General features: G+C 47.4%; 3 protein-coding genes across 7 annotated transcripts in view; 2 read left to right on the top strand and 1 right to left on the bottom strand.

Annotated features, from left to right (window-relative positions):
* Positions 1–5,144, top strand: part of SRPX2 (sushi repeat containing protein X-linked 2) — a 35,975-nt gene extending 30,831 nt beyond the window's left edge. The window contains exon 11 of the mRNA XM_074277596.1: positions 4,471–5,144. Coding sequence (XP_074133697.1) covers positions 4,471–4,651 — 181 coding nt within the window. The 3' untranslated portion in view covers positions 4,652–5,144. The remainder of the gene's footprint in view (positions 1–4,470) is intronic.
* LOC141548591 (uncharacterized) lies at positions 1,340–3,188 on the top strand. The gene has a single exon (XM_074277601.1). It carries the CDS (start codon positions 2,116–2,118, stop codon positions 2,992–2,994), a length of 879 nt encoding a protein of 292 aa, XP_074133702.1. The 5' UTR covers positions 1,340–2,115; the 3' UTR covers positions 2,995–3,188.
* Positions 5,145–7,786: 2,642 nt separating the features above from the next.
* The window catches only part of SYTL4 (synaptotagmin like 4), a 48,928-nt gene continuing 35,914 nt past the window's right edge, over positions 7,787–20,800 (bottom strand). For all 5 annotated transcript variants that reach the window (XM_074278469.1, XM_074278470.1, XM_074278471.1 and 2 more), the window contains 4 exons: positions 11,615–11,723; positions 11,131–11,230; positions 10,537–10,745; positions 7,787–9,749 (listed from right to left, as the gene is read on the bottom strand). In XM_074278469.1, the coding sequence (XP_074134570.1) occupies positions 9,601–9,749; positions 10,537–10,745; positions 11,131–11,230; positions 11,615–11,723 (567 nt within the window). In that variant the 3' untranslated portion in view covers positions 7,787–9,600. The remainder of the gene's footprint in view (positions 9,750–10,536; positions 10,746–11,130; positions 11,231–11,614; positions 11,724–20,800) is intronic.

Below are 20,800 nucleotides of genomic sequence, written 5' to 3'. Positions count from 1 at the left end.
TGACACCCATAATCCTCTGAGAGAGGCAGGAGGTGAAGACAGGATCTCTTCCTCTTAACAGTATCCTTATCATGACACTGACTTCAAGGAGATTACTGGCTACCCTAAAAATCTCTGGATTAAGGATCTTGTCCCCAAGGATCTATTCTTAATGGGGCAGAAAAACCAAAGCCAATTGAGGTAGAAAGTGGGAAATAATAATTTTTAAAAATAGCTAGCATTTGTATAGTGTTTTAAGTCTTGCAAAGCACTCTACAAATTATCTCATTTTATCCCCACAACAACTCTGAGAGGTAGGTCTTAGTATTGCCTCCATTTTAACAGATGAGGAGACTGAAGCAGATAAAGGCCAAGCACCTTGCTAGGGGTCACACTGCTAGAGAGTATCTGTGGTTGGATTTGAATTCAGATCCTACTGATTCCAGGTCTAGTGTTCTATCCACTGGGTCTTCTAGCTGCTCCACAGACAATGGCCCTCCCATCACTGAAGAAGGCTCAAGTGACCCAGGATAGGAGGGCCTTTGAAGGGATTGAGGGTAGCTTGGTGGTGATAATACGGGTTGGCCTGGCTAACAGGGAAGGAAAGGACAGAACCACAGCTTCCCACAGCTTCACTTCAGAGAGTTCCTCAACTTTCCTTTCTCCCTCACCCCTCCATATCCCAACAACTGACAGATGTGGCAATTTTCCTTCCACTTCTCTCAGAGCTGTCCCCTTCTCCATTCACACAGCTACTATCACAGTAGAGGCCCTAACTAACCACATCAGTCCCCTATCTGAGGAGCTTCTAGGGTTCCTCATGGTCCCCAGAACAAAATGGAATGTCCTTAGCTGAGCATCCCTAGCTCCTTTACACCCAGCCTATTTTTATGACTGATCTTGCACCCATTACTCGTTCCCTCCCACCCAGCCTACTCTTATCTGACTGCTCTTGCACCTGAGGTGCGGTTCCCTGAACTCCTCCCTTTGGCCTCCAAGCCTTGGAGCTGTCCTAGGTGCTTGAAAACAATTCTCTCCTCACTCAGCCCTTTTAGAGGGGCCAGTGTGGTTTAGCAGGGGGGGGGGGGGGGGGAAGTGCTTGGATTCCCTATCAGGAAGACTTGGGTTCAGGAAGACTTGGGTTCAAATACTGCCTTCGAAGCTTATTATCCGTGCTAGGGACCTCCAGTTCATTCCTCAATGCTTCCAAGTGATTCGTACATAACTTCGCGTGTGGGAGGGGTACAGAGTGGGCGGGAGCATCCGGGGCACTAGACACGGGCAAGGCCTCCTTGCCCGTCTGCGTCCCCTGCAGAGTGCCCCTGCCTACGTAGCCCGATTCTCCCCCCACCCCCACCCCCACCCCGTCTCTCGTCACAGCAGCGCCGCGGACGCTTAGGCGACGGGAGGGGGCTGCAGGAGCAGGCCGGCCTCCGGCGCTCTACCACAGAAGCTGCCCGCACATCAGGCAGCGAGCCGCGGAAAGGCCCCGGCCCAGCGACTTCCGGAAGGCCCGGGCGGCGGCGGCGGCGGCGGCGGCGGCGGCGGCAGCGGCGGCGGCGGCGGCGGCGGCGACCGCGACCCGGGCGGCGGCGGAGGAGGCCCACCCCACCCCCAGCTTTTGGTCACCCCCACGGACGACCCTGACGCCCTCCCCTCTCGACCCGTAGCCACGTCCCCTCAGCCTTGAGAGATTCCCGCGGGCGCGCGCCAGCCGAGCAGCCCAGAACCCCGAGGCCGGAGGCGACCGGGCGGCTCCTCCCACCAGCCCGGGAGCGCGTGCGGAGGAGGCCACCATCTTGGCGCAAGGGCCAAGGCCTGCCTTCGCCGACATAGCAGCCGGGTGACGTCACAGCCGCCGAGCGCGGCCCCGGTCCCGCCCCGCCCCCTCCGCCACAGTCCCCCCTCGGCGGCCCCGGCTCGCTCCCTCCTCTCCGACCCACCTTCCCTCAGGCTCGGCGCATTCGCCCGGCGCCCCCTGCTTCCCCCGGCGCCACCGACTCCCCTTCCCCCTCAGGGGGGCCCGCCCCGGCCCTCGCCCCGCCCCCGGCTGCCCGCGTGCCCCAGGGCGCTCGAGGCTCGCCTGACTGACAGCCGGAGGGGAGGCGGCGACGCCGGCCGCGAGCGAGCGGGGGGATGCCTACCAACTGCGCTGCGGCCGGCTGCCCGGCCATCTACAACAAGCACGTCAACATCAGCTTTCACCGCTTCCCGCAGGAGCCCAAACGGCGCCGCGAGTGGGTCCGCCTCCTGCGGCGGGACAACTTCGTGCCGGGCAAGCACGCCTTCCTGTGCTCCCGCCACTTCGAGGCCTCCTGCTTCGACCTGACAGGCCAGACGCGCCGCCTCCGGGCCGACGCCGTGCCCACCCTCTTCGATCTCGGCCGCGCGCGTCTCAAGGGGCCGGCCCGGACGGAGGGCAGAGGCCGCGGCACGGCGGCCGAGCAGCAAGAGCCCGAACCGCTTCAGCAGCAACCCGAGGCCGAGGTGGACGACGACGAACCCCAGTTAGAGCCGGAGGCCTCCGCAGCCGCCGGGGCCCAAGAAGACGAGGACGAAGACCACGAGGAAGAGGAGGAGGGGGAGAGGGAGAGGGAGGGGGGAGAGGAAGACGGAGGGGGCCAGGAGAATGGCGAGGAGGAGGAGGAGGAAGAGGAGGAGGAGGAGGAAGACGACGACGACGACGAGGAGGAGGAGGAGGAGGAGGAGGAAGAGGCCCACATCGAATTGGAGATCGACGACGTGATCGAGATCGAGGCCGAGCCGGAGTCCCCGGAGCCCACCGGGCCCTCCCCTCCTCCTCCGGCCCGCCCCCCTCCCCGGCCTCCTCCGGCGGAGAGCGCGCCAGTGGTGGGCTGGCAGCAGGTCCTTCAGGACCACAGCTACGCCTTCCGCAGCCCTGCCGAGGCCAAGAGGCGCATCATCCGGCTGGAGAAAGAGATCGCCTGCCTGCGGAGGCGCATTCGGGAGAGCATGCCCAAGGACCCCCTGCCCGGGGACCCGCCCCAGCCCTGAGGCCGCCTCAGGAGCAAAGAGGGGGCCCGGGGCAGCCGGCGGGCCCCGGCCCCAGCAGCCATCATGGACCTGATGCTGCCTCCCGGGCCGCCCGCCCCCCCTCCGCCGCCAGCGCCCCCCGCCCCCTGGTCGCCGCCGCCAGCTCCCCCCGCCCGGCGGCCGCCGTCACCAGGCCCCCCCCGCCCCGCGGCCGCCGTCGCCAGGCCCCCCCGCCCCGCGGCCGCCGTCGCCAGGCTCCCCCGCCCCGCGGCCGCCGTCGCCAGCTCCCCCCGCCCCGCGGCCGCCGTCATCAGGCCCCCCCGCCCAGCGGCCGCCGTCGCCAGGCCCCCCCGCCCCCTGGCTTCGGCTGCGGGGACCAACACCTCCTCGCCTCCTCTCGGGGCCCCCTTTTTCACCTGCCATTCTCCATCTTCCATCATCCCCTCTTTACTGGACAGTTCCTGTTTTCAAGCAAGTCCCGCTTCAAGTTGCATTGTGTTCTCCGCATTGTTTACCAAAGACTTTTCCAGCCACCCTATTGGCTTGGGCGTCCCAGCCAGCTGCCTTACCTGCCATATGCCCGAATTCGGGGTCCTCACTGAGCGTGCCGACTCCCCTAGAAAGGTTGACACGTTTATTTATGGATGGGTTTTTGTAAAAAGAATCTACTTTGAAAGGGACAGCCTGCGCCAGGTAATATGCTTTCAAACGTTTTTCCTTTCATTTCTCCTAAGGGAAGGAGGGTCTGCAGGAGAGAGCATTTGGACCTAGAGTGGGGAATCCAGTCTGGGTTCGAATTCTGCCTCTGAGCACGGCACTTAGGCTGCTTGAGCCTCAGTCTCCCCAAGTGGAAAATGAGGCTAGGGAGCTCTAGAAAATGTCATCTTCCCAATTGCTCAGATTGAGGTCATGCCTTCTGAGCAGCCCCGCCCCACCCCCACCCCCACCCCCCTCCTCCTCCCAGGCAACTCTGGCACTGGATTAAAATGAAATTACAAAACCTGTGTCAGGGAAGAGGGAGTTGACACAGTGGGATTTTGTAGCACCAAAGAAATCAAATGGCTGATTCTGTGGTTAAAAAAAAAAAAAAAGGATTTTTGTTTTGGGTTTGTTTCTGGACAGCGCTGGTGTCTGGCTAAGGGTTTGCATTTGGGACATGGAGGAAGGAGTATGATTATTAATCTGAGGGCTTCTTTAGGCCTCCCTTGGTCGGGATGAGGCAGTGGCACTTTGCATCCAAATAGAAATGATTTTCTATTTTGTGAGCACAGATCTCACAGCCTGCCTTCTCTGGAGTAAGGGATTCATGAACACTTGTTGGATTAGAAAGAGATGCCATCCAGTGGATTAATGTCCTGGTCCTTGAGACAGGAAGGCCTGTTGCTTTAGAGTAGTGGGATGAAGATGGAAGGATGCTGAAGGCACCTGGCTGCCAGAGGCCTAGGTCTACTCACATTCTGTACTCCCTTTTTTTTTTTTTTTTTTTTTTTCTTCCAGGCAATTTCAGCACCTCACCAGATCCTACTTCAACATGGTGCTAATTGATAAGCTGGGTCTGGATCGAGAACGTTACATGGAGCCTGTTACACCCGAGGAAATCTTCACTTTTATCGATGACTACCTTCTGAGCAACCAGGAGCTAGAGCATCGCCGGAAGCAGCGAGATGTATGTGAATAAATGCTAGGGGACAGGTTGTGTATGAGGCACTCTGATTCGAGAACTCTAGACCCCCCAAAATAGATAGGAAGCTTGTTCTCTTGGGGTGAGATAGGGGCCATTTTAAAAGATGTCCTAAGAATAGGGCAGGGGGCTAGTCACTGACACATGGAAAAACCATGCAGCACCCCCAGGGAGGTGTGCAGGGATGGGGGGGGGTGGAGTCACTTAGATCCATCAGGTCCAGCACTGGCAAGCTTTGGGGGCAGCGATGGAGCACAAGGAATTAGGGGATTCCAAAAGAAAATCGGATCCCTTGGCAATGGCTAGGGGCAGTCTTCTTTCCTCTGCCACCCCTCCCCTCAACCTCCAGGCTCTCAGAAGTTCATCAATCCCTATGTTCATTCACCAACAGAATGTGTGTTTTAAATGGTTCCCTTTCCCAGATACTACAACCGAAGGCAACACCATCAGCAAAATCTTCCCTTCAAATGGTCTAGGGGAGGGGAGGGAGGGAAAGGGAGGGGAGGAAAGGGAAGGGGAGGGCAAAGCAGGGGAGGGGAGGGGAGGGGAGGGAGGGCAAGGGGAGGGGAGGGAGGGAGGGAGGGAAGGGGAGGGAAGGGGAGGGCAAGGGAGGGGAGGGCGTGTACAGCACTGATTTGCCAGTCCTTGAGTTTTCCTTTCCAGTGCTTCTCTCTTTGCCTTATCCTAAAAATATCAGTATCCTCTCAGTTCATCTCACTGTCCCAATCTCTCCCTGCGGCTTGCTGATCAGTGGTGGAGCTAGTCTCCCTGGCTTCTGGCAGCACCCCCTCTTCTCCTCCCACCCCCCACAGTTGATATTCAGCAAGCTTCAGCTTCTCTTCCTGCTGCTCCCACCAAGGGCCCCTGTAACTGTTCTACTCAGACATAGTTTCACTTTTTCAAGTTAGATCAGATCCCCAGTGTGGGTCGGGGCTAAGAACCATACAGTCAGGCTGTGAGAAGCAGAAATGATGGAGGGGTGGGGGAATCAAGACCTTTCTCCCTCCCCCTCGTATGTACTGCCATTGATTCGACTTCAGCTCCGGTCACTGAAGCTGGGTGGGGTGTTCCTTCCCTATTGTCGCTCAGACCCTTTACCTAATCGTTCTCCCGGCTCAAAGCCCAATATTATTACCCACCAGGAGCCTTCGCCTTCAGTGCCCTTGTTTGATTCGAAGGGGCACCCGAAGGGAATTTGTCGGCCAAGCCGAGACCCTGCTTGTCAGACAAAGCTGAGAAAGCCTGGCTTTCCATGCAGATCCGTGTCCCGAGGTGGCCTTAGGAAGCAGGGGGAAGTTAAACGTGATTCTTCTCTTAGGATATTTATTACTCAAAGCAGGGCCCTGGAGTATGACTAGACCCAAAAAGCATACAGATGAGGTGGGGAAGAGTCAAACTCTGGTCTTTGCCTAACGGGCAGGGAAGCAACCAGCTCCTTGCCCTAAGCCAAGAAAGCAGAAAGTACTACTTCCACAAGAGTTTTAGGAGAAACCTTATTTGAAGACCCAACAAAGCTAAAAAAGAAATCTCAGCCAAGCTACGTGGCTACTGGGTGGATTGGGACAAAGGGATAGGCTTTGGGGAAAGCTTAAAAGGTCAGAGCAGAAGCACCAGCTCAGTGAGAAGCGGGCAGGTTCTGCCTCAGGATGCAAAGTGCAAGAGAGCTGCACATGGAAAACATCCAGCAAGACTGGACCTTCCAGTTTTGAAGGTCAGGGTCAAACAGCGAGCAAGAGCAACGCCTTTGCCCATAGCAGAGCTCTGTTTCACTTGGCAGACTGAAGCCAGCCAGCATGTCTTAAATCTCAGAAGCTAGATAGCGTAACAAGACTGAGAAACTTAGGGCCAAGTCCCACCCAGTAGCCGGTTAATCAAAGCCACTTTCCAGGGGTGGTTCCCTCATCATGATTCACAGGCCCAAGCCTTACTCTTCCCTGAGGAGGAAAAGGTATTTGTTACAGAACAGTAGGGCCCGCTTGCAGGCAGTGGTTGTTACCCCCAGATGGTCGCCTCAGTTTGGCTGAGAGGTGATCAGATTCTCTCTCAAAAGAAACGCCACCCAAATGCATTAAACAATTCCCGGTATTCTCTGGTGGGAAGCCACGGGGTCCAAAGCAGCTCTCTTTCCAAAGATATCATTATTGTCATCAGCTACTTCACACGGGACCATTGGCTTTAAGGTTCTCAGTGCTTTCGTCCTACAAACCTACTGAGTGGGAAACGCAGAATCCCAATTTGACCCGAGTGGAAAAGGAGGTACCAAGCCTTTAAGTGATTTGTCCACACCTACAATATGACCAAATTGGGGAGCTAGAATTTAAACGTAGGTCTCCTGACCCCAGTGCTTTTTGCTCCTCCTGGCTGGCTCTCTGAGATGACAACATGGAGCCAGGCCTAGAACCATGTCATAACCCTAGCCCTATCTTCATGCACACTCGATACCAATTTATGTCATACACAGATGTCTAAGTAAAGAAATTGACTGGATCGTATTGGAAACCTTTGGCTTGTTTGACTTTGTATATTAAAGAGTCTTTTAAGATGTTCGAATTGACTCATCCTTTCCATTGCATGTTATCAAATCGTGTCGTTCCCCATCCCCCAACCACGGCGACTTTGTTTGGGTGCGAGGGTGTGTGCTGGCTCTCTCCAAGTGGAGAGAGCCTCGTGAACCGGCAGGGTGGAAGGGAAAGAACCAGGCCACATCTCCTAGAGAGCTCAGGGTAGAATGATCCGCAGAATGGCACGATCCTCAGACATAGCAGACCCTCACTAACCTTCCCCTTAAGCCCTGGCCGTCCTGCCAAGAACAGTGACAGACACAGCACACTACTCAGGAGAGAGGGGAGGCAGTGGCTCTGTTTAGGGAAGGGTGGAGATACTCGCTTCATGATGATGGGGATCAGTGTTGGTCAGGTAAGGCAAAGAGAGGATTCTTACTTGGGGGCTTCAGCATAGAGTCCCCTCCAGGCCCCAGACTCTGTGATTTACTGAAACACAGCAGAGCGGCGTTAAGGGGGCTGCTGTTTCATAAAGGGCTCAGGAGGGCACGCAGTCCCCACCCAGCAGCCTAGAGACAACAGGGGTGTCAAAGCACCCAGTCGGGATCACAAGAACTAATGAAGACAAAGAACAGGCAAGTAAGAAAGCTTTATTGAAACAAGAAAACATTTTAAGGTAGCAAACAGCAACACAACACATTCTAGCCAGGGCTCTCCCCCTTATTCTAGGAAATCAAACCCACAAAGCCAGATGCGACCTCCATCTGATTCCTCCCCACAGCAGGCACAGGCAAGAGCAGCTGATGGAGCTCACTCCAAACAAAGCGGCTTTCCTCTCCAGAGTAGCTCCTACATACAACTTTAGATAGGCAAGTGCATTGGTAATGGGCAGGGAGCTTAGGGGTGGGGGGGATAAAATCTTGTCAGCACAAAGCAGGCTGAGTAAGCACTGGAGAATTAATTTCCAGTCACCGAACCCATACCCAGGCTCCCTTCCAGAACACTCTAGGATTAGGGTTCCAGGTAAATGCAAGGCCTAGGCTCACTTTAAGAATCACCGTGTCCACTGCTGGTCAGTGGAGGCACCAGGGGCTCTCTTCTACCTGCTACGTTTGCATGAAAGCTCAGAATGAACATGCGTGCGTGCTTGTGTGTGTACGTGTGTGTACACGTGTGTGAGTGTGTGTTTGTATATGTGGAGGGGGGACGTGGTCCTGAGTCACAAAACTCTGGGGCACTGATTAAGCTTCTATTTAGGAGAACAAAATATGCTGGCTATGTTCAAGACAACCAGCTTACAGGCTCTGGATCCTAAAAGGCCAGCTTCAAAACCCAGAGTCACTCGGGGTGGTGAGGCGCACAAGGCCCCCCAGCTTGTCCCATCTCTGGCTATCTCCATATCTTCTACCATCCTCCATGCCCCAATGACACTCCCGGCTTCTGCCTCTCCGCCGTGTGGGTGGGAGGCTCAACTTTCCCTGGAGACCCAACTTGGGTGCTAACTCATTCACAAAACCTTCCCTGAGCCCCAGGCTGGGGGACCCCTCCACCTTTAAGCAGTTCACCCAGATAGCACTCATTCAGCCCATGCCATCTCTCCCTGCTTAAGATGGCTAACTTCTTGATCCTGGGGTCTCTGAAGAAAACTTACAGCCCAGGTCCCCAGCAGGGCCTTACGTGCTAAGGAGAGAATTGGACCACCATTGATGAAGGCTTCTGAGATACCCAGAGGGGAAACTGGACACTCGACTAGAGTTTGAGAGGCTGGGCAGGTATCAAATTCAAGGGAACATCTTTAAAGGGAAGAAAAGCAATGAGTGCCCCCCCCTCAAAAATAGCCCTCCTGTCTGACTAGAAGAGCTGAAAATACAGAGAGGCCCAGCAGCCTTAGTGTGGACTGGGGAGGGGGTCCCTTTGTCCCCCCCCATTTCCCAAAGAGATGAGCTTGATGCCTTTGGGCTCACTCCTTCCACCTTTACCTCCCCCATCATCCTTGAGAAAGAGATCCAAGCACCTCAGAACCCACAGAAACAGGGGCAAAGCAAAGGCCCAACAGGCCATGAACTCTGGGAGCAGGGAGAGGCTGAAAATTTGGTTTTGAGCTCTCAAACGCTACATTTAACCCTTAGCCCAAATGAATGGGTCAGGATGGAATCTGCAGGGAGAAAAACAGACGAGGTCAGACTAAACACAAGCACAAACACTGACCAGAATAAACCCATAGCACTGGGCTTGCTTTCGGAGGCAACAACGATCCCCCTTCGCTGCAGGACGGCGAGCTATGCAGAGAGCACAGCTGTATACACACGTGCACAGGAACACACATACACACACACACATGCACGAGTGTGCATCTGCATAGGGAGCGAGGCAGTATGAATACCAGCCCCGTTTCCCATAGCTCAGCCCGCCTGATGGTCCTGCAGCTCCAGGACCAGCCACAGCTCAGGATCCCAGCTTCTGCCTGGCCATGGTGGGACGCAGCGGCAGGGTCCCTTCTGCCCAGGAGCCCGGGTACTGACGCATCTTCTGCCACAGACTCACTTCTTCACCAGCAGAATCCATCCACTCAACCATCTCCCCATTGCTGATGCCTGAGAAGAGAGACCGGCCAATGTGAGGTCCCACCTCCAGCCCCACCCCGGGGGGACCCGGAGAGAGAGAGACCCTCTTACTATGAGAGACCAATAGGGACAATTACCTGGAGTAGGCAAAGAGAGCGCATCTGTGCTTTCAGCTCAGGAGAAAGGGACTGTCAAACTGACATCAGGACTCTGATTCCCACTGCAAAATGGGAGGCTAACTAGCTCAGAGGCTGTCGTTCCAGATGCCCAGACACAGGGTGGAGAAAAGCGAGATCCATGCCCTGCCTCTGCCACACACTAACCATGTGGCCATGGACAAATCACAGTGTCCCAATGCGCTGGACTCTATGACTATAGATCAACTGCCAACCTGCCTCAATGGACAATTTCTATGACAAGGAATCCCCCACTTCAGTGCAAGTAGGCAAAAAAAGTAAACCAAAGCAAACAAGATGGGCCACAGACACTTTATGCCACAACTGCAGCTCTCCTACGAGGGTCAGCTTGGCTCAAGGGAAAGAATTCCCCCCTGCTCTAAGCTGAGGATTCTGGGGCCAGATGGGAAGAAGCTGGGAAGCACAGTTATTAGTGCTCAAGTATAGCAGGGATTCAGCTTACCCTTCCCATAAGCCTCTCCTGACCCTTTGACCTTTGGGGGGGAAAATTATAGGAAAGAGAGAGAGCAGGAACCCAAGCTGAGGAAGGAAGAGTCTCTAAAGTCATCCCATATATGGATGTCAGTCTTCAGAAAGTGCAAAAGGTTGGGGGGTGGAGGTAGGGGGCACAGTGAGCTTACCAGTACCCACACCCAGCCTGATCCCTCCCAGGAAATCATTGCTGGCCAAGGGCTCCCGGTCCCACACGGTCAGCTCCAGGCACACATGCTGCAGGTCCTCGGGCTTCACTCCATAGTAAACAAAGGTGTGATTGTAGTGGGGGTTCAAACTCTTCTTCACCACTGGAGTTTTGCGTTTGCTGGCCTTGTTCCTCATGGGAAGGAGGTATCTGAATGATGAGAAGGGGAGTGAGAGGGGGAAATGGTCACTATCTCCAAGCTGGCCATACTGACTAAGCCAAGGTCCTCCTGTCTGCTGGTCCAGCCTGAAAAGTGGCACCCCCTTCTGGTGGATCCCAAAATAACAATGATGACAATGTTGATTATCAACTGTCCGATTCCACTCTGTAAGGATCCTGTGGCCCAAATCCAAGCTGGACACAGTTTCAAGAGAGGAGCTTGTTTCAATGAAATCCCGCCTCCATTTCCCCAGATAAAGGCCAGGGAAAGCCACGCAGGGGCTCATGGGCAAGGAGCAAATGGAATTTCAGGGAATGCCTTCTCTCAACCTTCTCAACCTGCCCCTAGTCAGGGCAAATTTGCCTGAAGACTCACCCTTTGACAAAGCTGTCTGAGGTGCCTCCAGATTTGGCAGCAGTCAGATTCTTGGCTTCTTTGATCCACACCTGGAGCTCTCCTCCATTTCCACCTTTGCCTAGAAAGAAGGCTAGCCACAGTGAGCACGCTCTCTAGCAGCCAGCAGTGGTCACAATGGCTACAACTGAACCAAAATCAAATTTGGTTTAGAGCAATGGGCATTTTCATAGGCAGGACAAGGACTCCCTGCTAGGAAGGAGATCCAGGAAAATCCACCAGAGGCAACGGGGAGGGGGTACCGAGGCAGATAAGGCCTGGAGTCTGCTTTGGACCAAAATGCTCCAACACTTGTCAGCCTAGTGTCTCCTGGGAGGTCTAGTTCTTCCCCTGTACCAGGACCATCTCTCCCCTGAACCTCCCTTCCAAGAGGCTAGGCAGACCTCAAGCAAGGAACTCGGTGTTCCGGCCCGAACTGAGAACAATGGCTTCAAAGGACACTTACCTTTTTTGTGGTCTCCAGCAGCAAGCAGTTTGGAGGCCGGGATGTACTTCAGTGAAACTACCAACTCGCCCTTCTGTGGCAGGATGCTAGCCAGGGTCTCAGCACTGATCTGAAATGCAAGGAAGCCCCCTAAGTCACTCAGGACTCAGCAGATGGTGCCTCAGTGCAGCTGGGAGCTGCTTGTCGCAGTATGGGAACATCCTTCAACATCCTTCATAATCCACAACCTGCTTTAGGTGACAGTCACAAATGTTCTTTAGAGAAAGCAGTCATAGCAACCAAGGGCCCTTCCACTTTGCCCACCATCCATGCTGCCATATGCCAGATTCTGAACAGTTCAATTTGGTTTAATCCAACCAACATTCATTAAGGGAGACGGCATGGTGCAGTGGAAAGGAAATCGGACAACTGGAGATTGTATACCAGCTCTATTACTTGTTACCCATGTGACCTTCTTGGCCAAATCCCTTCCTCTCCCCCCCCCCCGGGTCTCAGTTTCCTCATCCATGAAAAAAGAAAGGTGGATTAGATGACTTCTAAGAATGCTTTTAGCTCTGAATTTGTGGCCATATGATCCAAGGCACCTGCTCCATGCTCCAATTTCCTCAAGCAGAGAGGGCCAAAATCTAAGCCCTCAAAAGCTGAGGCTTCTGTTGGCACCCGAGGAGTTGATTTTCACACAAGCTACTTGTTTAAAAAGCTCTTTGGAGTCCAAAAGAAAGGTGATTGTTAAAAAACCAGAAAAGACTTAATAAAAACCCTTCGGTCATTTTCATCTTGGCTAGAAGTCTGTGTCTCTCCAGCCATCAATAGTCACCAAAAAAACCAAACCAAAACAAAACAAACAAAGCCAAATTTGTTTCCCATTTCTACTCAATTTGGGGCTAGGGTCATAGCTAGAGAGAAAACTTCATCAGGAGCTCTCTGTCAGCTCTCCTTCCTATGAGACTTCAAGAGGCAAAGGGACAGTGTCTCTTGGATGGTACAGGATTAGCTGCCAATTCATTTCCTTTTTGTTTCTGTGTTCTGAATATCACTAAGAGCAAAAAAAAAAAATGGTCATTTTCACCTATACGTGAGAACAAAAAAAGAGGCTCATACATGAAACTACGAGTCGCAATTCAACTTTCAAAACTATCCTATTTGTGATTTCTTCTGGTAGTCCTTGGGTCCTCTTCTGTGTATTTTAAAGTAACTCAATGGTTCTCTTTTCTTTCCTACCTTTCCTCCCTTTTTTGGCAGCCAGTCTATAGTTCCCTTCTCCCTCTCACCACTTCTCCCACCCCTATGGAAAAAAAAGAAGAAAAACAAAACATTTGAGACATACACCCTATATCCCCACAGGACAAATTTCCAATTGGCAATGTTCAAAAAACATAAAGCTTATTCTGCATTTGGACGCTATCACCTCACTGTCAGGAGGTGGCTAGCTTGCTCTGTCACTGATTCTCAGGACTCAAGGTTGGACACTGCCTCATTAAGCCTTTCAAAATACAAGTCTGCTCAATGGTCTCTCTGAAACCATCCTTCCTTCCATCATTTCTTATGATCCATTTGCATTGTCATCGTAACTACAAGGAATCATGAGGCGTTTTAAAGGTTTGCCAAGTGTTTTAGGTACTGATCCTCACAACAGTCTTGTGTTATAGGTACTCCACTCATGAGGAAACCGAGGCTGAAAGAGATTAAACGACTTCCAAAGATTACACAGCTGGTGTCCAAGACATTCAATATACTGTAATTTATTCACCATTCCCCAGTGGATGATGTCTATTTAATTTCCAGGTCTTTGCTGCACAAAGTGAGCTGCTATAAAGATTTCTGTATATATGAATGTTCTTCTTTCTTTGATCTCATTGGAGTAGAGGTCTAATAGAGGTGTCTCTGGGCCACAGTTCAGGGACATGGGATAGCCCAATTTCAGCTTGACTAGACCAATCAGCATCTCTCCTAACATGACATTCACGTGCCTTTCTTTCCAAAGTCCCTCTAATATTTATCATTTCCCTCATATGGCATCTCTGCCCATGTGGCAGACATGAGCTAGAATTCCAGAATTGCTTTAGCTTGATCTCTCTAATTATTAGTGATTTGGAATATGTTTTAATATAGGTGCTCAGACTTTATATTTCTTCCTTTGATAATTTCCCATTTGTATCCTTTGACTATTTATCTACTGGGGAACAGTAGCCAACTCATTGCAACAAACGTATTTGTTAAGTAGCAGCTCTATTCCAGATCCCGGATGAGAAGCCGGGAATATAAAGACAAGCCAAATAGTCCCTGTTTCCAAGGGGAAGAAGAATATTAAAAGACCTTTAGATAATCACTTATCAGCACACCATCTAGGTATACATCATCAAGGCAGTAGGAGAATCTAATCGTCTCCCTAGGAAGGTTCTGCATAATTTTTAATTATTAGAAGACCCTGAAGAAAGCCAAAGAGTAGTCAATGGTATGGTTAGCTAGAGACCTAAAGATAGTGAAATGACGCTTGTGCAGTAGATAGGTGTGATCAGTGGGCCTACAACAGACTTTGAAAATATCGTGGATGAGGCATGGACCCACATTTAACACCACATACTAAGATTAGATCAAAATGGGTCCAAGATTTAGGCATAAAGAACGAAATCATAAATAAATTGGAGGAACATGGGATGGTTTACCTCTCAGACTTGTGGAGGAGGAAGGAGTTTGTGTCCAAGGGAGAACTAGAGACCATTATTGATCACAAAATAGAACATTTTGATTACACCAAATTAAAAAGTTTCTGCACAAACAAAACTAATGCAAATAAGATTAGAAGGGAAGTAACAAATTGGGAAAAAATTTTTACAGTTAAAGGTTCTGATAAAGGCCTCATCTCCAAAATATACAGAGAATTGACTTTAATCTATAAGAAATCAAGCCATTCTCCAATTGATAAATGGTCAAAGGATATGAACAGACAATTTTCAGATGATGAAATTAAAACTATTTCCACTCATATGAAAGAGTGTTCCAAATCACTATTGATCAGAGAAATGCAAATTAAGACAACTCTGAGGTATCATTACACACCTGTCAGATTGGCTAAGATGACAGGAACAAATAACGATGAATGTTGGAGGGGCTGTGGGAAAACTGGGACACTGATGCATTGTTGGTGGAGTTGTGAAAGAATCCAACCATTCTGGAGAGCAATCTGGAATTATGCCCAAAAAGTTATCAAAATGTGCATACCCTTTGACCCAGCCATACTACTACTGGGCTTATACCCCAAGGAACTACTAGAGAAGGGAAAGGGTCCTGTATGTGCCAAAATGTTTGTGGCAGCCCTTTTCATAGTGGCTAGAAGCTGGAAGATGAATGGATGTCCATCAATTGGAGAATGGTTGGGTAAACTATGGTATATGAATGTTATGGAATATTATTGTTCTATAAGAAATGACCAACAGGAGAAATATAGAGAGGCTTGGAGAGACTTACATCAACTGATGCTGAGTGAAACGAGCAGAACCAGAAGATCATTATACACTTCAACAATGATACTGTACGAGGATGTATGCTGATGGAAGTGGATTTCTTCAACATAGAGAAGAGCTAATCCAATTCCAATTGATTAATGATGGAAAGAACAAGCTACATCCAGAAAAGGAACAATGGGAAATGAATGTAAACTGTTATTTTTACCTTCTGAATCCAATTCTTCCTGTGCAACAAAAAATTCGGTTCTACACACATATATTGTATCTAAATTATACTGTAATATATTTAACATATATAAGACTGCTTGCCATCTGGGGGAGGGGTTTGGGGGAGGAAGGGAAAAAATCTGAATAGAAGTAAGTGCAAGGGATAATGTTGTAAAAAATTACCCATGCATATGTACTGTCAAAAAATGTTATAATTATAAAATAAAATAAAAATAAATTAAAAAAAAAAAAAAAAAGAAAATATCGTGGATGTAAATACCCCAAAGCACTTCAAATAGCTAGGTCTGAAACAATAATTAATATGAAAGAGAAAACAGGATTCCTTCAAGTGACCAAGGATGCACACTGAAGACTTGTGCAAGGAGCAAACTGGCAAAATTCCGATAGCATTATAGCTGAACTCCATGGCCTAAGACATCAAATCATGTCCGCAGCTTTCCCAACCTCCAGAAGACAATACACGGCAATTCATTTTTAAGAGAGCTCATTCTCACCTCAAATCAATAACTTTCTACTAAGGTTAATGTTATGATTAAATATCACAATGCAAAACGGTTATAGTAAAAGAATCCCAGCTGATATGCACAATGTGGACATTGGTAAGGATATATTTGTTTTGTTTTATTAACATACTATTTTAAATGTAATAGTTTCTTTCTCTTATCAAGGCACTATCTGGAGCATCCCAAACAGGATTCGATCTTTACACAATCAGTTGTGAACTGATCCAGCCATTCTGGAGAGCAATTTGGAACTATGCTCAAAAAGTTATCAAACTGCCTACCCTTTGATCTATAAGATCTCTTATATCCCAAAAAGATCTTAAAAGAGGGAAAGGGACCTACATGTGCAAAAATGTTTGTGCAGCCCTTTTTACAGTGGCTAGAAACTGGAAACTGAGTGGCTGCCCATCAGCTGGAGAATGGCTGAATAAGTGATGGGATACGAATGTGATGGAATATTATTGTTCTGTAAGAAATGGCCAGCAGGATGATTTCAGAGAGGTCTGGAGAGACTTACACAAACTGATGCTGAGGGAAGTGAGTAGAATCAGGAGATCATCGTACATGGCAACAATAAGACTATACGATGATCAATTCTGATGGACTTGGCTCTTTTCAACTGTGAGGTGATTCAAACCAGTCCCAATTATTCAGTAACGAAGAAAATCAGCTACACCCAGAGAGAAAACTATAGGAAATGAGTGTGGTTCACAACACAGCATTTTCACTCTTTTTGTTGTTGTTTGCTTGCATTTTATTTTGCTTCTCTTTTTTTCTTGTGCAGTTAGGTTCTTATTAAGTGCTAATGAGATAATGAGATATTAGGTTCTTACTAAGTGCTAAATCAGTACTTAACATAATTGTATAAATATGTATTCATATATTGGATTTAATATGTATTTCTACCATGTTTAACAAATATTGGACTACTTGCCATCTAGGGAAGGGCATGGGGGAAGGGAGGTGGAAATTGGAACACAGGTTTTTGCAAGGGCTAATGTTGAAGAATTGTCCATGCATGTGTTTTGAAAAATAAAAAACTTTAATAAAAATAAAGAAATAAATAAAAGAGAGTTAAATCCATGGAACAGATTAGTTATAAAACATACAAAAGCAAACAATTCTAGCAGCCAAATTTGATTAAACACAAAGACGCTAGCTACTAGGATAAAAGTTCAGTTTAACAAAAATTGCTGGAAAAACTAGGAGGCAATTTGGCAGAAATGAGGGATACATTTAATACCATATACCAAGATAAGCTCCAAATGAACAAAAGGCCTAGATAGAGGGGCAAGGGGAAAAATTATCCCCCCAAAAAAATTTATAGAGAATAGAGTTCACAACCAATCAAGGGTTAAAGAGGATCACATAAGAAAAAAAATCAACAATTTTGATAACATAAAATTAAAAAGATTTTCCGTAAACAAATCCAGTACATCTAAGAATGGAGTGGAAATAGCTACCTGGGCCCAGATTGGAGGGGAGGTGGGAAGGAGCGCAGGGAGAATTTCATCAAGTTTCTCTCTTAAAGGTTTCATTTCCATGAAGAATATAAGAAATCAATTCAAACTTTATAAGAATAAAAGCATTCCCCAATTGATAAGTGATCAAAGGATTTGAACAGGTAAACCTCAAGGGAAAAAAATCCAAGCTATTTATAACCATGTGAAACATTATTACAAATCACTAATAATTAAACAAATGTAAATTAAAGCATCTCTGAAGCTCCAGCCCACATCCATCACATTGGCAAAAGCTGACCAAAAAAAACTCAGTTCACGGTAAACTTGGCAAAGCTTCTTTGGATAAAATCAATGTAGTCATAAATCCAGAGTTGGATTTCCAAAGCATCATCAATCAGTTAGATACTTATATTCTTATAATTAAATTAAGGAGCATCATGATATACTATAATCTTGGAGAAAGGAAAATCTGGGTTCAAGTCCTGCCTTTGAAATATACTGGCTGTGTGTCTCTGAACAAGTCATACAAGCTCTCTGAGCCTGAGATAGCTCTCTTAAGACCCTAAGTTACTTTAAGATGAAAAAAATAGAGAGAGAGCAATACAAAATGCAAAATAGATCATTTTGATTATATAAAATAAAAAAGGTTTTATGCAAAGAAAACCAATGCAACCAAAAAAGCAGAAAACTGGGGGGAAATTTTTGCAACAAGTATCTATAGTAAAGACCTCATTTTTCAAATATAGAGAGAACTGAGACAAATTTGTAAAAATGTAAGTCACTCCCCAACTGATAAATGGCCAAAGTATATGAAAGGGCAGTTTTAGACAAAGAAATCAAAGCTCTCCATAGTCATAGGAAAAAAAAATTCTAAATCACTATTGATTAGAGAAATGCAAATTAAAACAACTCTGAGGTACCGCTTCACACCCATCAGATTGGCTAAGATGACAAAAAAAAAAAAAAAAAAAAGGAAAATGTTGAGTATTGGAGATGTGGGAAAACTGGGACACTAATGTATTGGTTATCTTATATATCTTTTTTATTTACAAGATATATACATGGGTAATTTTTGAGCATTGACAATTGCAAAACCTTTTGTTCCAACTTTTCCCCTCCTTCCCCCACCCCCTCCCCTAGCTGTCAGGTAGTCCAATACATGTTAAATATGTGAAATTATATGTTAAATCCAATTTATATACACATATCTAAACACTAATGTATTGTTGATAAAGTTGTGAACTAATCCAACCATTCTGGGGAGCAGTCTGGAACTATGCCCAAAGGGCAATCAAACTGTGTATACCCAGTAATACTACTATTAGATCCATATCCCAAATACATCCAAGAGAAGGGAAAAGGATCTATTTGTACCAAAAATATTTACAGCAGCTCTTTTTGTAATGGTTAAGAAACAGAAATTCAAGAGATGTCCATCAATCGGGAAATGGATAGACGAGCTGTGGAATATGATTGTAACGGCATGTTACTGTGCTATAAGTATTTTTATTTTATTTTATTTTATTTTATTTTATTTATTTATTTTTTTTTTTTGAGGCTGGGGTTAAGTGACTTGCCCAGGATCACACAGCTAGGAAGTGTTAAGTGTCTGAGACCAGATTTGAACTCGGGTCCTCCTGAATTCAAGGCTGGTGCTCTATCCACTGCGCCACCTAGCTGCCCCCACTGTGCTATAAGTGTTGAGAAAGATGATTTCAGATAAACCTGGAAAGAAATATATGAACTGATGCAGAGGGAAGTGAAAAGAATTGGGAGAACACTGTACATTTTAACAGCAATATTGTTTGATGGAGAACTGTGAGTGACTTTGGCCATTCTCAGCAATATTATGATCCAAAACAATCCCAAAGGACTAGTGAGGAAGCATACTATCTGTCTCCAAAGGAAGAATATTACAAAGTGATGCATTCTATTTTTCATTTTTTCTTTCATGTTTCTTTTAAGTCTTTCTTTGTACAAAATGATTAATTCAGAAATTTTTACATATTCTCACATGTGTAACCTATATGTGATTGCTTACCTTGGGGAGGAGGTTTAGAATTTGAAACTTAAAACTTTCAATTAAAATGTTAAAAAATTGAAAAAAAAAAGACTAAATTACAGCCAATATGGCTAAGCAGAGGGCATCATGGATCTGAGCCAAAAAATTAATTCCTTCCTTTTTCTTTCCTTCTCTTCCTTCTTCCCTCCCTCCCTTCTTTCCTTCTTAAATAATGTCTGCCATTATAGAGTAACAGAAAACCCAATTTGTATCATATAAACCCAAGAAAAAAATTGTCACTAGGAACAAGGTCTTTGCTACCAAATATTTTAAGCCAAATTCTAAGTCTTTTCAAAGCCCAATTCCATGCCTTAAGAGACACAAGTACATCTAGACACCGGAAGGGGGCAGTAGAACCATGCCAACTGCATTTAAAATAATGAACAACAAGTTGCCCTCCAAGTTGCCCTCCCCCCCCCCCCCCCCGGGGAAGTTCCTAAAGGAGACCTAAGTGATTTGAGATACAAGCAGTGTTTATTGAGTTTCTTTTCACACAGCTGAAAAACAAGTGGACAACTACTGCTTGGGGAAGAGCTGAATGGATTGTGGGCCCGAATGTCATGATATATATGTGGCAAGAAATGACCAATCCAAGGAAATCAGAGAATAATGAGAAACCCCATATGAACTGATACAGAAGGAAGGGAAAGAGAAGCCCCATATGAACATATACAGAAAGAAGGGAAAGAAAAGTTCCATATGAAGTGATACAGAAGGAAGGAAAAGAGAAGCCCAGTATTAACTGATACAGAAAGAAGGAAAAGAGAAGCCCAGTATGAACTAGATACAGAAGGAAAGGAAAGAGAAGCCCAGTATGAACTGATACAGAAGGAAGGAAAAGAAAAGTCCCATATGAACTGATACAGAAGGAAAGGAAAGAGAAGGCCATATAAACTTATACAGAAAGAAGGAAAAGAGAAGCCCAGTATGAACTGATACAGAAAGAAGGAAAAGAGAAGGCCAGTATGAACTGATACAGAAGGAAAGGAAAGAGAAGGCCAGTATGAACTGATACAGAAGGAAGGAAAAGAGAAGCCCAGTATGAACTGATACAGAAGAAAGGGAAAGAGAAGCCCAGTATGAACTGATACAGAAGAAAGGGAAAGAGAAGGCCAGTATGAACTGATACAGAAGGAAGGAAAAGAGAAGCCCAGTATGAACTAGATATAAAAGGAAGGGAAAGAGAAGCCTTGTATGAACATATATAGAAGGAAGGGAAAGAGAAGCCCAGTATGAACTGATACAGAAGGAAGGAAAAGAGAAGTCCAGTATGAAGTGATACAAAAGGAAGGGAAAGAAAAGCCCCATATGAACTGATACAGAAGGAAGAAAAAGAGAAGCCCAGTATTAACTGATACAGAAAGAAGGAAAAGAGAAGCCCAGTATGAACTGATACAAAAGGAAGGCAGTGGGAAAAGGAACATGAAATGGAAAGATGACCACAGTGGTTCCATATGTGACTT

This window comes from Sminthopsis crassicaudata, chromosome X (genome assembly GCF_048593235.1).
Source record: "Sminthopsis crassicaudata isolate SCR6 chromosome X, ASM4859323v1, whole genome shotgun sequence".
Lineage (NCBI taxonomy): Eukaryota > Metazoa > Chordata > Mammalia > Dasyuromorphia > Dasyuridae > Sminthopsis > Sminthopsis crassicaudata.
Note: the sequence above shows the minus strand (reverse complement) of the source record. Positions and strands in the feature narration are given on the sequence as shown.